General features: G+C 56.0%; 1 protein-coding gene across 1 annotated transcript in view; it reads left to right on the forward strand.

The window, feature by feature from the left end:
• DSCAML1 (DS cell adhesion molecule like 1) overlaps positions 1–17289 on the forward strand; it is a gene marked incomplete at both ends in the record, with an annotated part of 342523 nt that overhangs the window by 249846 nt on the left and 75388 nt on the right. The window contains 5 exons of the mRNA XM_082845529.1: positions 1375–1650; positions 3929–4225; positions 6170–6442; positions 15766–16044; positions 16472–16591. Of these exons, the coding sequence (XP_082701655.1) occupies positions 1375–1650; positions 3929–4225; positions 6170–6442; positions 15766–16044; positions 16472–16591 (1245 nt within the window). The remainder of the gene's footprint in view (positions 1–1374; positions 1651–3928; positions 4226–6169; positions 6443–15765; positions 16045–16471; positions 16592–17289) is intronic.

The following is a 17289-nucleotide window of genomic DNA, read 5'->3' on the forward strand; positions in this document are numbered from 1 at the left end:
GGGGCAGGGAGGAGAGAGCGGCTGGCTGGCTGGCAGGGCCCTGAGAGCCCTGGCTGGTGACTGGGACAAGGAGGATGCCACCTGCATCACGTTGCACTGACATTTCCTGGACAGCAGGCAGAGGCTCTGGCAGTGAGTAGGGAGAGCACAGTGTAAGCAGACTCGTGTGTGCTTTGACTGTGCCCCCCCAGACGGGCCTGCCGTGCCCCCATCTCCTGCAAGCTCCCTCGTTGGGGGTCCAAGGCTCCTGTACAGAACCCCAAGCCCATGGAGATGAAGGGAGAGAGGCCAGCTTGGGGGTGGTAACCAGCCAGCCAGCCAGTGAAGCGATCAACATGACTCAGACAGCAGTAGTGATATAAAGATGAGGGACACCGCCCTGCTTTCAAGTGGCTCAGAGTCCAGAGGGAGAGATAGAAACACAAAGAGGTGATTAGAAGACCATGACCTTAGTCTTGTGTTAGTCACACACAGGGAACCCCAGAAGAGAGATCTTTAACCCAGCCTGGGAGGGGAGTGGTGTCCAGGAAGGCTTCCTGGAAGAGATGACACCTGAGTTCAATGTGAAGGATGAGTAGGAAGTAGGTAGAGGGGGCAAAGGGTGCTCTAGGTGAGACTCTGGGTGTGCAGGAAGCACAGGCAGGCTGCTGGTCTAGACACTGCATTGCTGAGAAGGGTGCCAGGTCCCCAAGGGCCTTGATGGCCTTGAATGCCACGCTGAGTTTTTGGGCGCGTGGAAGTTCTGAACAGGGCGGTGGCTGGCTGCAGCATGGAGAACCGATGGCGGGACACAGGGAAAAGGGGGGCAGGGAGAAGAGAGTACTGCATGGGTCCAGGCCAGGAGCTGCAGGCCTGCAGCAGGACAGGGGTGGTGAGGATGAAGGGCAGGGGATTAACTGATGCATATAAAGGAAGTCAGGCCAGCAGAAGGTAGCAAGTGGTTATCTGTATAAGTACAGGAGACAGGTGGCTCGGCCGTGGGTGCCTCCCTGGTTTCTAGGGTGGGTGACAGCGAGGACAGTGAACCAGACGAGCTCCCATCATCCTCCTGAGCCAAAGGGAGCTTCCCAGCCCCGCCCAGCCAAAGGGCCCACATCAGGAAAGCACAGGCCATCAGAACAACAGACGTAAAGACATCTCCTGGCCTGACCCTGCCATTTAACAGATGAGTAAACTGAGCCCTAGAGAAAGGAATTCGCTCGTCCTGGTCCCCCCTGCTACAAGGAGTCTTGGAGACAGAATCAGGGCCTCCTGACTCCTGGGGACTTTTGTGACCACAGCCCACTCCTGGCCACACTCCACTCACAGTGAGTCCTTTTTCTTTCCTTTTCCTCCCTGTTTTCCCTCGCCTCTCCCCTGCCTGGTCTGGCACAGACCCTCTTCATGTGACCCTGACACCAAAGAAGCTGAAGACCGGCATTGGCAGCACGGTCATCCTCTCCTGCGCCCTCACGGGCTCCCCGGAGTTCACCATTCGCTGGTACCGCAACACCGAGCTGCTGCTGCCCAACGAGGCCATCTCCATCCGCGGGCTCAGCAACGAGACCCTGCTCATCACCTCGGCCCAGAAGAGCCACTCCGGGGCCTACCAGTGCTTCGCCACCCGCAAAGCCCAGACCGCCCAGGACTTCGCCATCATTGTGCTCGAGGGTGAGCTGGGGCCGCCGGAGCAGACGGGCGGGTTCAGGGCTCCTACAGCCCGGCCAGAGGCAGGAGGCATTCATTCAGCACTCACAGCACTCCAGGCAGATGCACTGTCTTACTTAATCCTCCCAAGGGCCCTGTGTGCAGATACTTTTTTTTTTATTTTATAATAACCATTTGGCCGCTGAGGAAACCGAGGCTTCGGTCACTTGCCCAAGGTCACACGGCCCTGCTAAGGAAGAGGGCTGGGGTTTGAACTCAGGCCTCTTAACCGCCGTACTCTGTTGACTCTGCCCTTCAAAATTACTAGAACTTCACTATTAGAAGGGCCTTCAGTAGGGTCTCAAAGACTCTCGGTCTCCCAGAGGCTCTGGAAGGGTGCTGGGAACCTCTGGATTTTTGAATCCTCTCCCTGCCTGAGGTCTCTTCAGAGCAGGCCCTGTTTCTTACCATGGACCTGGCTTTCTACCTGCTTCTCTCTCCTTTTAAAGCTACCACCCCCCGCAAGGTTCCGCACCCAGCACCTCTGTGTACGGTTGTTCGGGTCGTTCACTACACAAGGTGCTCAACTAAGAGGGTGAGGATTGAAATGCAGCTTGCGCTCCACTTACCAAGCCACGCACCCACGCTGGGCTGTGACCACGCAGAGGAGGCACCTTTTTCTTATTTGCACAAAGATCCGGGGGGCTTAGCAGAGGCCCTATCCTTACCGACAAATTCAGTGGTTCCCCAGCTCCTTTGTTGCTCCCATAATCCTGTTCCTTCCAAGGATTTTTCACTGTGATAACGAAAACACCAAACCTAGGCAAACCCCACGGGTATCTGTCTCACTGTTACAGCCCAGAGGTCCTCATTCCTTGGCAAGTGGGGCATGAGAGCTGGGCATCCATCGAAACTAAGCCCTCATCCTTCACCCGGTGCCCAGCAAACTGCCTTCCTCAGCCCCTGCCTCCTCTTGTCCTGCCCCATCCCTGGTCTCTCTTCCCAATGAGGAAACACATCAGCTGGGCACAGTCTAGTGTGAAATGGGTGCCTTTCATCTCAGGGGACCTCCTGTCTGAACTACTCCCCACCCAGGAGCAGACTACTCCCCCCCAGTGCATCTTCTCTCTGAGGGTACCCCTGTGCCGTTGGTGGATCTCACAGGGCAGCTGGTGCCCACCAGTTCAGAGCTGGGATGTGGAGAATGAGGCTGGTGAGAGGGGCAATGAGCTGGAAGGGAGGGGCAGCCAGAGAGGGAGGGCTGGGGAGAGAGGCAGAGGAGAGGCCAAAGGCGGTGGCCACGCCAGGCAGTACCAGGCTCCACCAGGCACCACCAGGCACCAGGCTCTCCCCAGGTTGGAGATAAGGGTCTCCCTCAGAAATGGGGCCAGGGGCTGGCAGCCTGAGTTAACGTCAGCATTTTGGTGTGACATGTGGGTGGGGTGTAGAGTGCCATGTTACATTTGCCTTGCTTTTTTTTGTATGTTTGTTTTGGTGTTTGACTTTTTCAAGGATTTAGCACCTATTTTAATCCTTTACAGCAATCCTGTGTGGAAGGATGGCCAGGGTTAATGATTACGTCCCCCATGATCCATGGAGGAAGTGGGGCCCCGGGGGGTTACTTATGCTGTCCAAGGTTATTCCATTAACCAAGACTTAAGCCCCCAAACAGACCCCACCACCACCACTGGCCCCGGGCAGCTTACATGTTAAGACTCAAGCTTCAGGCTTTTGCTAACAGAGTTACAGCACCAGCACCCCTCCCACTCGAATCAGAGCTGGAATTGGACCGTTCAGGTCCTGGTTCCACACATAGCTAACCTCTGAGCCGCTATGGCTTTATTTAAAAAGGGAGGAGAAAGAGGCAGAAAAGGAAAAGTTGAGAGGAGCTAACATTTATTAAGCACTTGCAAAGTGCTGTGTAAGCATCTTTAATGCATTAATTCATTTACTCCTCACATCATCAGTACCAGGAGGATATATATCCAGGAGGATATAATCATTATCCCCATTATCTCCATCCTCCACAGAGGGGAGATGGAAAGACTCAGAGAGGTTAAGTAACTTGCCCAAAGACACAGAACTAACAGGTAGTTGAGGGAGGATTCAAATCCAGGAGTCTTCATTCACGTGCACTAAACAGGGTTTTGCGGATGGTACATGAATCTTGGAAGTACGCGGAAGTGCTTTACCATTGTTACGTCCTCTGCGTTGCCTCCTCCCCATGACGAGGTGGGGTGGCCTGGGGGGATGGTCTCTCTGTGACTCGGTGACCCTTAAGGGGGCTCCTCGCTCCCTGCAGACGGCACGCCCCGCATCGTCTCATCCTTCAGCGAGAAGGTGGTCAACCCCGGGGAGCAGTTCTCACTGATGTGCGCTGCCAAGGGCGCCCCGCCCCCTACCGTCACCTGGGCCCTGGACGACGAGCCCATCATGCGGGACGGAAGCCACCGCACCAGCCAGTACACCATGTCCGACGGCACCACCATCAGCCACATGAATGTCACGGGGCCCCAGATCCGCGACGGGGGCGTGTACCGGTGCACGGCGCGGAACTCGGTGGGCAGTGCTGAATATCAGGCGCGAATAAACGTAAGAGGTGCCTGTCTACATTTAAATATCAGAATAGGCTTTTGAGTTCCTTTGCCATCTCTGTGCTTACCATTCTTCTTGTGGTGATTAGTACTTATTCTTAATCGTCATTTTGATTTTAGTAGAGGTCTCTCTCCTCTCTCTCCCCGTTTCCCTGCCCTCCACAAGTCCCATCATCCATTCGTGTGTGTGTGTGTGTGTGTGTGTGTGTGTGTGTGTGTGTGTGTGTGTGTCTGGTACCGTTCTCCCCCTTTGCATTCCCATTCCCCATACCCCTTCACCCCTCCCACAATCCTGCCCCCCACCCCGTTCCTCCCCATCAATCTCTCTGGCCCCAGGTACACTAAGTGCTCCACTGGCGCCTACAGTCCCACCAGGGCCTTGCAAGGCCAGGGACAAGGAAGGGGAAGTGGGGCCAGGCTTGCCCTTTGATAGGGGTGTCCACCGAAGCTGTATCCCACTCCCACAATACTCCAGGAGGTGTAAGCAGCCAGGAGCCAGGGCACCAGCATCTCAGTGTCCACCCTCCCCTGGCTACCCTCCAAGACCCCAGCCATCAAGAATAGGGGACTCAGGCTGGGTGAGGGTGGCCCAAGGCAAGCACCTTCAAGAGAGGGGGAAGGAGTCCTCAAGGTGACCATCCCCGTGCCTCAGGTCTCCAGGTTGCTGTGGTGAGAGCAGAGGATCCTCTGAAGCTCTTTGCAGCCCTGTGGTGTCAGATTAGTCCTCATCTGACCCAACCAGTGAGCCCTGACACGAGAGCAGAAGAGGCACAGGGGAGTGGGGGAGAAGGGGTGCTGGACTAGGGGCACTGGTGGCTGTCATAGGCACGGGGAAGGGGAGTGGGGGGTTCATGCTAAATTCACCTGTGCCAGGTGTCCGACCCCGCATGAGAAATGTGGCCTCCCTTTGGCCACCCTCCCACCCTCTCTGAACTGGAAGGGGACAGAGCTGCAGGGTCGTGGGAGATGCCCCGGTCCTGCCCCTCACCTACTGGTGGGGGAGCTGGAAGCCCAGAGTTTCATTTACCCATTCCAGCACTAACCCTGCATGGTGGCCTCTGAGCCCCCTTTGCAATTCCCACGTGGCCATCCGCCTACCTGACCCAGGTGACGACACTCTCTCCCCTCCGCCAGTGTGATCAGAGCCCCTCTTTATAGCCCCTTCTCAGGGGCCCACAAAACACATTTACCTGTTGAAAGAAAATCATCCATGAAGACCTTCCTATCGTCCTTTAAATAGTTAATGTATGTGCGATCCTCTTTGGTACAAGACCATTATGAGCAAATCAAATGAAAATAACAAAATCTCTACTTTTCCATTCTCACCCCCGAATCTTAACCTCCTCATAAACGAGGACTCGCCCTCCCAAATCCCAGTAACTTCTCGGTGAGGCTTCAGTTCGCTCATCTAGCCTCTCCCGTTCGGGGACGGAGTCTCGCCCTGGGCTTGAATGAAACATGTCTGTTTGCAACTAATTGAAGATAGTAACAGTGAGTCCGGGAGAGACCACGGGTGCCCCCAGTTCCAACCTCTGCCTTTAGTCTCGTTTTTGTTTTTGTGGGTTTTTTTTTTTTTTTTTTTTTTTTTTGGTACGCGGGCCTCTCACTGCCGTGGCCTCTCCCGTTGTGGAGCACAGGCTCCGGACGCGCAGGCTCAGCGGCCATGGCTCACGGGCCCAGCCGCTCCGCGGCATGTGGGATCCTCCCAGACCGGGCACGAACCCGTGTCCCCTGCATTGGCAGGCGGACTCTCAACCACTGCGCCACCAGGGGAGCTCTCTGCCTTTAGTCTTATAAAAAAGGCCTCCCTCTCCCCCTGCCAAATTTTCATCCCCTAAGAGTTTCCGAGTCCAAGCGACTGAGAAGAGCATCGCGGGGCAGCGCCCGGCCGTCCCTGGCTAACCGCGCCATCGCCCCTCCCCTCCCCCTCCCTCCCAACTCCTGCCCAGGCCCCCCCAGCATCCGGGCGATGAGGAACATCACAGCTGTCGCCGGGCGGGACACCCTTATCAACTGCAGGGTCATCGGCTACCCCTACTACTCCATCAAGTGGTATAAGGATGCCCTCCTGCTGCCCGACAACCACCGCCAGGTGGTGTTCGAGAACGGGACCCTCAAACTGACTGATGTGCAGAAGGGCATGGACGAAGGGGAGTACCTGTGCAGCGTCCTCATCCAGCCGCAGCTCTCCATCAGCCAGAGCGTCCACGTGGCCGTCAAAGGTAGGCCTCCCCCAACTTCCAGCCTGAACCGGAGCCCTCCTGGTCACCCAGGATTGTGGGCCACTCTTCAGCCAGCCACTCAGGCAGCGGCAGGCAGTCCTGAGGGAGTGGAAAGCCACGGAAGAGAGGGCTGCGGCCTGGAGTTTGGACAAAAGGGGGCAGGGTGGAAGATTGCTGGGGGCTGGGAGGGGGGAGATTGCAGGGGGTACATAAGAAGGCCACGGGTACCTCTATATTCCAGTTCCTTCTGTGGGCTACAAGTCACGGCAGCACTGGCCCCAGGGGCATGAGGGGTCAGTGGCACCTGGGCAAGAGGCCCAGGTCAGAGGGGACAGGCTATATTGTTCCCCTGATGTTAGCATGGAACCACCCAGAACTCAGCAGGGCCCATGAGAGACCAACGGGTAGGAGAGGGGCAGGAGTCGCAGGGCGGAAGCAGCAAGAAGCTGGGTGGAGGGTGCATGTGCTGGGTGCCCTGACTCCCTTCCAGGGCTCAGACTGGCCGGCCGAGGCTGCTTTTATGGGATGGGCAAGGACCTTCCACCTGCTAATGCAGCTGGAGGCCTGGAGAGCACCGCCTGGTGCCTAAAATTCTTCTCCCTCCCAGGCCCGCCACACTTACCTGGGTGAGGTCTGTGTTTTGTGCGGGGGGCACCTAACACAGTGCCTGGTTCATGGCAGCCGTTCAGTACATGTCTGTGGATTAAACAAATGAACGCATATAAATGAGCAAATAAATGAATTCGTGACTAGACGACAGCTGTCCCCTGGGTTTAGGGGCTGTGCGGGGGTGTGAAGCTCCCTCCCAAACACATTCTTTGGAACTGACAGGCCTGGAGATTGTCTGGACGGTGGGTGAGGGCAGGGCGGCCTGGTCACCTAGGAGGCAGGATGGAGAGGTGGCGCCTGCCAGGCCTGGCTAAGGAGAGGTCAGTAAAATCCAGGCAGCTGGGCTGGAAAGTCACTGGGTCAGTGGTGGCCGTGCTGGGTAAGGGGCTTTTGTCCCTTTCTGAAGAGCCAGGGCAGGCTCACGCATATCCCCAAGGGACCACATGAACCCGGAGAGGGGGCCAGCCTGTGCCCTAGGGCCCATGGGAAGGAAGAGAAAGCAGGGGGGTCTGGGCCTGCAAAGGGGCCCTGGCACAGGGGAAGACCCCAGCGGGCCCCAGACTCCTGAAGCAAGATGGAGTGGAGGCCTTGTGGACGGGAAGAGGGGAGTCTGGGGGAAGGAAAGGTTTGGGGAGACAGATGCTGCCTCCGTTTTGGGCCCCTTCACGCGTGTGGTGAAGATGGGACCTCCCGGGGCAGATGTCAGGAGAACAGCTGGAGAAACGGAAGGTAGCAGCAAACGTGCGATCAGTGCTTCGCCCTCTGCTCCTGTCACCAGGGCTCACCCTCATCGGCACACTGGGGCCGTGTCCCATGCGCCCTTGTGCGTCCACCACCTGTCACAGTGCCAGACAGTGTTTGTTTCTTGAGCTGAAACTGAGACATTAGTCTGGGTTGGAGTGACTTTCTGGGAAGCCTGGCTCTGAGCCTGAGAACTGGGGGACGGGCTGTCTCTGTGGCCCATCTCCAGCCTGGGGAGGAGAGAGGAGACCCTAACAGCATCTGCCTCGCTGCCCCCCCCCCCACTGCTGCACCCCAGCCAGGCTGAGGGGCATCTTGGCCCCCCCCTTTCAGGCTAAAACCTTTGCCCAGCCCAGGGGCCTTGTGCTGGCAGGAACCTCACAGCCCCCAGGCCCCATCCCCAGCCTGCCTTCCGTTCCCAGCATCTCGGGGCGACCTGCCTATATCCATTTCTGTCACAAGCCGTGGACCGAGAGTTTACAGTGTAAACATCACATATTAAAACATCTAACCTTTGCTCTACTCCCTTCACCCGCCTGCACCAGCGAGCATTTGGCCGGGTTTGTTGGCTTAAAAAAATAAATAAATACCAAGGCTCCAGCGAGCCTCCGAGTATGCGGAACATCCTGAAAGCTGCTTCTGCTCATCAATTATTCAACCCCATTCAGGGAGCGATCAGTCCTAATGAATTGAATCTGATGCATTCCGTCTCAGCGACTCGCTGGGCCTGTTGTGATTGTGCTGAGCGACCATGTCTCCCAGCCCTGGGAGAGGGAAAGGGGCATGTGCGCGCGCGTGCGTGTGCGTGCATGTGTGTGTGTGTGATCACAGAGGGCAGAGCCCCTGCACTGGGCACATGTGGCTCCCGGCACACAGCACAAGCTTGGAGTTCAAAAGCAGGGGCATATGTGTGTGTATAGTACACAGGCGTGTGTGCACACATGGCCCCTTGCCTACCCCCAGGGTCTGCAAATCCAGCCCCAGAAGGGCTATAGTCACTTGTTTTCTCTCCAGACCGAGAAGCAGCATTTGTATGAGGGCTCTGGGACCCTGTGCCCCTGCCTGTCCGAAAGCTTAAACCCATCATCCCCGCTGTCCCCCAGTCTCCCTCTCCCCACTTCATTAGAATGCGCTTTTGCAGAAGAACCCATCAGAGCTGATTATGAACATGCTGCTTGATTAGCTGTTGTGCTGTTCTAAGAGCTACTCAAGGAGGAGGGTGGAGGAGGTGCCCCTGGGCGTGGAAAGGGGCCCCGACTCTGGGGGAGAGAGGGACAGGGCCCAAGGGCAGCACTCTCCACCCCACTCCTGCTGCCTGGCTGGGACGTGCGTCCCACCCAGAGGATGAGAGTAGGAAAGGGCGAGTGGGGGCAGGACAGGGCACTAGAAGGCTGAGATTTGCTGGAAGTCCTACCCCCCATCTCTCTGTGAGGCCAAGAGCCCGCAGGCAGGGCAGGGCATAAACCCAGGCTGCTCCATGAGCTGGAAACACCACTGTTGACTGTATTCCTTCTGGGACTGCTTGTCTTCTGATGAATTTTTCAAACACTGAGCTGAGGAGAGCAGAACACACCAGACACACATGCACATGCATGCTCACACACGTGCAGAGACCTGTGTACATGAGTACACACGCATGGACGCACTGTACGCGTTGTACGCGTGTGCACGCAACAAATAGACACATGTTAGCCTGTCCACACTTGCACACATGCAGGTGCACATACACAAATGTTCCCTCTGTCTGTATCCTCCTGTGAAGCAACATTCCTGAGCCACAAGAGGTGGCTGCAGGTGCTACCATAGAAAATGTCACCTAAGTGAGCCTGTTGTGACCCAGCAAGGCAGGAGGGCCAAGGGGAGAGCGGGTGAGGATGCTTCGAGGGCTGCCTGGGCTCGGGTGCATGTGACACTGACTGGCAGGGGAGAGCCAGGCTGTGGGGAAGGCAAGGGCTTGTCTCTGGGCACCCAGAGAGATCCCTGGCAGGATGCCAAGAGGAGGGCCCAGAGATCCAACCTAGATTTGGTGTCTTTAGGGCCCTCTGTAGCTGAAAAATAAGGTAGCATAAAAGCATCTCTGGGCACGCGGGCCGAATGTTTAATTAAGTAAGAAGGCAGGGCTGCAAGTCGGGCTTCTTGGCTTTGGCTCAGTGAGGGAACATCTCCACCCGCGCATCTGAGCCTCCGGAGCCAAAACAAGGGCATGAGGTGCTTTCTGCCCATGCTCAGTAAGGCCAGGACCCAGAGCTAGTGCCAACACCCACAGACACACACGCACTCACGCACGCACCCTCACTCCCTAGTGCCTGTCCTCCTCATCCACACTCTTTCCTCCCTTGCTGCTCAACAAGTCCCTGCCGTGTGCTTGGAGCCTTCAGGGAGGCCCCCTTCCACCCTAGAGAGTGTATTGGGGGTTTCTATGATCAGGGGGCTTAAGAGAGAGCCAACCCCCTGGCCAAAGGCCTGCCATTGGCACAGGTGGAGTTTTGGAAGGAACACACCAGAATCCAGAGGAAGGGGGCACAGCAGGTTCCGCAGGGGCAGATTGCCAAATGTACTGGGGGGAGGGAGTGCCAAGGATGCTGCTGCCAACGGCCCTTTTCCTCGGCAGAGGGAGCCAGGAGCACAGGAGCAAGCATCCTCCTTACTGGACAGGCAGCGATCACGGTGATGGCGGTGTCCACGATGAAGAGGAGGTGGACGAAGCTGTATCTATTTATTCATTCAGTGCCGTTAACTACGCACCCACTATATTCCAGGCGCTATTCTGTGAACACAGCTGTGCTCAAGACAGACAAAAATTCCTGCCCTTGGGAAGCTTACATTCTATTAGGGAAATGGTTAATAACGTGAAATCCGTAAAAGATGTCTCATGTGAAATAGGGAGTGGGAATCAGAGTGCCAAGGGGCAGGAAGAGTGGTTTGCAATATTTTTTTTTTTTTTTTTTTGCGGTACGCGGGCCTCTCACTGTTGTGGCCCCTCCCCTTGCGGAGCACAGGCTCCAGACACGCAGGCTCAGCGGCCACAGCTCATGGGCCCAGCTGCTCCCCGGCATGTGGGATCTTCCCGGACCGGGGCACGAACCCGCATCCCCTACATCGGCAGGCGGACTCTCAACCACTGCGCCACCAGGGAAGCCCTGCAATTTTAAATAGGGTGGTCAGGGAAGGCCTTCCTGAGAAGAGGGGCTTGCATTAAAAAAACTGAAGTGAGTTATTAATATTCCTATAACATTAGACTTGTTACAACTGAAAAATCAGCATCAGGCTTTAGAGATTACTTTATCCAACTCCTCCGTTTTGCAGATGAGAAAACTGAGGCTCGGGGGCAGAGACAGGGTGGTGGTGACGAGGCAGCTTGCCCACGTCACTCTTGGATTACAGTGTCTTTCGCCATCTCCATGCTGCACAAGCAGAGAAGCTCCAGCTTCACACAGCGCCCATTCTCTACTAAATGGTGCAATAAATAAAAAGGTTCGGTCCCAAAGAGAGATCATGAGAGACACCATAAAGTGTTTATCGGCTGGGCTGGCGGTCAGCATGCCGTCCTCTGTGCAACACCCCCAAACAAGTGGCCGAAACAGCTTTATGGTGGCCAGGGACCACAGGGACTGCCACGACCGCTGTGTCTTCTCAGCCACGCCAGCCTCTGACATCTCGCCATCACAGCAACTTGCTCTGACCCTGCTTCCCTCACAGCTGACTGAGTTGCCCTCTCACCAAAGATGACTGTGGCCAGAGCAGGGCTTCCAGAGATAAATCCCTTGGTTATGCAGCATCCGTGCCCCTTACATTCATGCCATGTGCTGGGGAAATGCTAGGAGTCATGGGCAGGAGGGGAGTCCTTGTGGACTATCAACCCTGAAAAGGTCCCTTGTCATCACTGCCATGGAGGTGATCCGAGCCTCAGCTTCTTCTTTCACAGAAGTGGAAATGGACACACACACACTCAACGAGCCCGTATCCACCTCTGAGCGCAGGGGAGACACCAGAGACTCACAGTTCAGAAAGCAGTCCCATGTCCACATCACGGGGCGCCCCACCCTGCTTCTCAGAGCCTCCCATCACAGCCTCCTGCTGGTGGTATTCAGCGAGCCCGTGAAGGAGCCGGAATCCCTAGGCTTTCTTCTCCCTCCAGGCGGTCCTCATGTGCTGGAGTTATAGGGTTATCGGAATGCCAGCCTGGGGCCGAGGAATTCTGTGAGCAGCTCTGGCCTCTACCACTCCCACCAAGGAGTTTCTAAGGGGACTCTTATCCCCCCACAGAACCACACCTGCCCCATCAACCTGCAGCAGGGCAGAGTGGGGCGGGAAGTAAAGAGCCTTACTCCTTGGACCCCTGGGGGTGATCTGGCCATCTACTTCCAGCAGGGCAGCAGTGCACTAGAGAGCTCTGGCTGGCCTGGGTGAATGCCTAACCGCACCCCCCACCCACCCAGGATGGAGGTTGGCCGCTCTCTCCTTCCCTGGCCGCTCGAATTGCCATTAGTGTTATTCCTGAAGACCGGAAGGGAACGACAGCCCCTGGTTGGCCTCTGCCTCTTGTCTCAGCCTTTTCCCACACTCTCACTCCATATATTTTGTAAAGCGTGTGCATCCTTTAAGCCTCCGTCCAAATGCCACCTCCTCTATGCAGCTGCGCTCACCTGACCAGATGACACCTCTTCTCGTCTCTGTGTATTCACTTGGTGCTTGTCCAATAACCACTGAGGGAAATGTCTTAACTTCCCGAGCCAATGCCATGCTTCCGGAGGTTCTATGCATATTGTAAGCATGCTTCCACTCTCCCCAGCCCACACGGAGCATAATGCCTTCACAGAGCAGGCATTTCATAAATATTAGATGAATTAGTTAATTAATGAATTAACCTGCCTTAGTAACTTATTCCATTATCTAAATCCCTTCTTACTGAGAGAGACAGTCTTTGCCTTGCCTGAGCTAAATCTCCCTGCCTAGTTCCAGTCTCCACTTGCTCTGTGCTCAACGGAAATGGAGCTCTTGGCCATCCATCCCTGGGGCAAGGCCCTCTCCTCTCTAGGCAGAGCCCCCCAGCTCCTTGCTTGACCCACACATTCCCCTCTGCAGGCCCTCATGACTGCCACGACTCTCCCCATGTCCCTAGGGCTCTTAAAGGAGCCAGCTCTGGTGCTAGCAACGGCCTGAACCTCAGGAAGAACCAAGGGAGAAGCTCCCAGCTCCAAAATTCTGTAGTGTAAATACAGCATCTTGAGGAAGAGGGTAGAGCTCCGCCTTTTTCTGGATGAACCCCCATCCTGTGCTCTCCCCACCCCTTGCCCACCTCATAGGGAAACTTCTAAGCTCAACCCAGGAAATGATATCGAGACATATATTTATTCATTTACTCACCTGACAAGCATTTATTGGGCTCCTACAATTTGCCAGGTAAATAAGTCCTAGTTACTGCCCTGCAGGAACTCCCCGACACCCAGGGAAGGTGGTAATGCAAACAGATGCCCCACCGGCATGTGATGAGTGCCATGATCAAGGTGTGAACCAGGTGTTGTAGGGCTGTGCAGGAGGAGGGCAGGCTTCACAGAGGAGGTGGTACTGGAGCGGGTCTGAAAGGACGGAGAGGAGTTTCCCATGAGGCCTGCTGGGCTCTAGATTTGGGTCTTTGTGGGAAGGAAGACTGGACCAGAATTGGTTCTGCTAAACCTAAGGAGACAAACTGGCTGGCAGATCTGGGTCTCTGCAACGATTCCATCAAAAAGTCCAAGGAGGGCTTCCCTGGTGGCACAGTGGTTGAGAGTCCGCCTGCCGATGCAGGGGACGCGGGTTCGTGCCCCCGTCCGGGAGGACCCCGTGTGCCGCAGAGCGGCTGGGCCCGTGAGCCATGGCCACTGAGCCTGCGCGTCCGGAGCCTGTGCTCCGCAATGGGAGAGGCCACAACAGTGAGAGGCCCATGTGCCGCAAAAAAAAAAAAAAAAGTCCAAGGAGGCCAGAGGACTCAATCTGACCAAAGTACCCCAAAAAGGGCTGTGGGAAGATCAGCAGAGCCCAACGAGGAGTCCCCGGGAAATCTCAGCAATGAGCATTGGGCCATTACTAGAGTCAGGGTTCCAGAGAAATCTCTCTGGAGATATCCAAGGCCCCACAAACCACTCAGAATACTGGGGGCAAGGCCCCAGCCCAGGGAGTAGCAGCAGGCAGAGTTTGGGGGTGGGGAGATCCAGACAATGACCAGAGCCCCAGAAAACCTGGCTGGACTGTGGACCTGGATTTGGGCCCATGGCAGAGCACACATGGTGGTTATTTCCACCCAGGGCCCAGCTGTGTTCACCCAGGCCTGGGCTGAATTTCGGAGCTGTGGGTGTTTACGGAAAACCGATGGAGCCCCCATGGCCAGAGTGAAGGGTAAGGTGGGAGGTGACATTGAGAAGGTCAGCTAAGGCCCCTGCTCTCATCGCATAGGGCATGGGGGCAACAGCCCTTCTAAATGTCACTTCCTCTGGACCTAGAAGTCTTGACCAGGAGCTTCCCCAGAGATCCAGAGGGCTGCCTAGGGTTTTGCCCTGTCCACACCTGGCCACTGCACAGGGGCCGCTTCCTGCTGAGCCCTGAAAACCCTTGGGGTGCCTTGGGCATGCATATGATGTCACCTATCCTTTTCCCCTCAGGGTTCACCCCCTGCTGTGTCCACTCTGGGTGGGGAGAGTAGCAAGCTTCCAAGGAGGGGTGGGGCTGGTGCCCAGGAGAAGGCCAGAGGACTGTGGACAGCCTTGTAATCTAATTATTTGACTGCAGAAAGGATGTCTCATCTACTGGGTGCTCAGCCTTGTTAAGCTAATTGTCTCCTTCTCTCTCTTCTCCCCCCACTTGCTGGGGAAGTCACTGTGTCCTAATTGAGTTATCATAAAGATAATGGCTGTTGCTCTAGCCAGAGCTGAGAAAGGAGGATCCCTCTTGCAGAGGCTCAGGCTCCAGACAGGCCCCCCCCCCCAGGGGCTGAGATGTGGGCAGTAGGAGAGGGGGAGGGCCGAATCTCTGGGGGGTGGGGGCTATGTGGATGACGTTTAGCTGGGTGAGTCTAACCAACTGGCTATCTTGCAGATGACAGGGCTCCCTCTCTGCTCTTTCCTGCCACCCATGGGGAGCTTGTTTATGAGACAGAGGGGTCTCTGGTCTGGGTATGTTTGGGGCTATCTCAACAAGGCAACCAGGTAGCATAAGAAAGAGAGCTTGGACTTGGAGAGCAGACAGAGCAGGTTTCAAATCCCACAGTCCCCTCTTATGAGCTGGGTGATCTAAGGCAAATGAATTCTCTGCTCTGAACCTCAGTTTTCTCATCTGTATAGTGGGGACAGTTAAGCCCATATCACATTATTGGTGGGAGGTGTGTATAAAGGAGCTGAAAACAACCAGTGATGGGAGCTTCCTCTCGCCCGTCCTAATGCATGAAGACAATGGGGTGGGTGATGAGACCTCTACAGGAGGAGACCAGGCTACAGCAGCCTGGCTTTAGATGAGCAGCTGTGGGGTGCACACGGAGGACAGCCGCAGCATCTGAGGCACGTCATCTCCTTCCATCCCAGGCCCCCAGGCATCTGGGAGACTCAGCTCTGGGATGAGACAGTGAGCACAGGGGCACCGAGGAATGGCAGGGAAGTCAGGTTAAAAGCTGGGCAGTGTGTCAGCAAGCAGACAGGAGTCAAGAAGCACATGAGTCATCACCATTCAAGTTCCAGTACAAATCTGAAGGTCATGATTAGTTCAGGCCAGCCCAGGCCCTGAACAGAGACAGCAGATCCAGGCCTGTGTGGGCAGAGGAACGGGAGCCAGGGGACAATGACAGGGCACCCCAGGAGATTCTGCACATATGGGAAAACAGGCACCAGTGCCCATGGAGCTCTATTCGCAGCCCACCCTCCTGAAGGCCAGGCAGGGATGGGCCTGCTGCTGGCCAGGCTGGAGAGAGTGGGGGCCTGACAGCAGGACTCCCCTTGCCTTCCCAGTGCCCCCTCTCATCCAGCCCTTCGAATTCCCGCCTGCCTCCATTGGCCAGCTGCTCTACATCCCCTGCGTGGTGTCCTCGGGGGACATGCCCATCCGTATCACCTGGAGGAAAGATGGACAGGTGATCATCTCAGGCTCGGGCGTGACCATCGAGAGCAAGGAATTCATGAGCTCCCTGCAGATCTCCAGCGTCTCCCTCAAGCACAATGGCAACTACACATGCATCGCCAGCAACACAGCGGCCACCGTGAGCAGGGAACGCCAGCTCATCGTGCGCGGTGAGTGAGACGGGCCAGCGAGGTTGGGAGGAGGAAGGGTCCAGCTCTGTCTGCTGCTAAAAACACTCTCTAGATTTCAAGTTTGAATCACGGGCTCAGAGAAAGTTGACTCTGGCAGGGGCCTTAAAGATCAAGAGGTTCAAACCTCTTACTCTCCAGGCCAGGACACGGAGGTCGTGAGAGGAGAAGACCCTGGCTCAGTTGGTCACTGGTGAAGTCAGAATTGGCACTCAATTCCCAGCTCCCAACCCAATGCGACTGGCAAAAGCTCTCAACATCTTGGGTTTCAGATGTTCAGAGGTGCCTGCTCCCAACTTTATAATGGTCCAGGCCAGGCTAACATTGAATGGAAGGTGCCCAAAGCCCCCAGAAAACCTATCAGAGACCGAGATGATCTGTTCCTCCCCCACCTTCCCTCTTTCTGCAGTGCCCCCTCGATTCGTGGTGCAGCCCAACAACCAGGATGGCATCTATGGCAAGGCTGGTGTGCTCAACTGCTCGGTGGACGGCTACCCCCCACCCAAGGTCATGTGGAAGCATGCCAAGGGTAAGCCCCTGGCCAGCCAGCATCTCTGAGCATGGCCAGGGATGGGATGGGGAGGATACTAATGCGACTTGGGCCTGGTCTCTACACATGACTCCTAGCCCTGGGTTCTGAACTTTAAGGGGACCCCAAGCTATACCTGAACTGGAAGTCATCCTCAGCCACCTCCAAAGGGTCTATGGACCAGGAATAGCTGTCATGCTAATTCCAGATTTCCTCTTGTCCCCGTAGATTGACCTCTCCCCTGCCCCCTCCAACCCTAGAACTCAGTATACTCCCCAACTCTCCCCACCCCACCCTAGGGTCCCAGAGTCTCATTGACCCCTGCTTCTCACCAGTCAAACCTATTCTGGGATCTTGGTCCTTCTTGGAACCCAACTTCAACCCAAGGATGCATTTGGTTTCTGACTAAGCCCTGTGCCAACCTCTTATCCTTACTGTGTCCATGGCTGACTCTGGGGCAATGGGAGGAGGTATCCAAAGCCCCCCCTGGAGGATGGCTGGCTTCTTTCCCAGGCCTGACTGCCTACAACCAGGCAACCGCCATTTGAGGGCTCAATCTTCCCTTTGCCTATTGCCAAGTGGCCCAAAGAGAACTCTTTCTTCCCCTCCAAGGAATTCAGCCCAAAGGAAGCTCAGTGCCAAGGTGGGCATTGAGCTGAGGCCCCCCCAGCTCCATACCTCAGATCCATACCTCAGAT

This window comes from Leucopleurus acutus (assembly GCF_964270905.1).
Source record: "Leucopleurus acutus genome assembly, chromosome: 8".
Classification (NCBI taxonomy): Eukaryota; Metazoa; Chordata; class Mammalia; order Artiodactyla; family Delphinidae; genus Leucopleurus; species Leucopleurus acutus.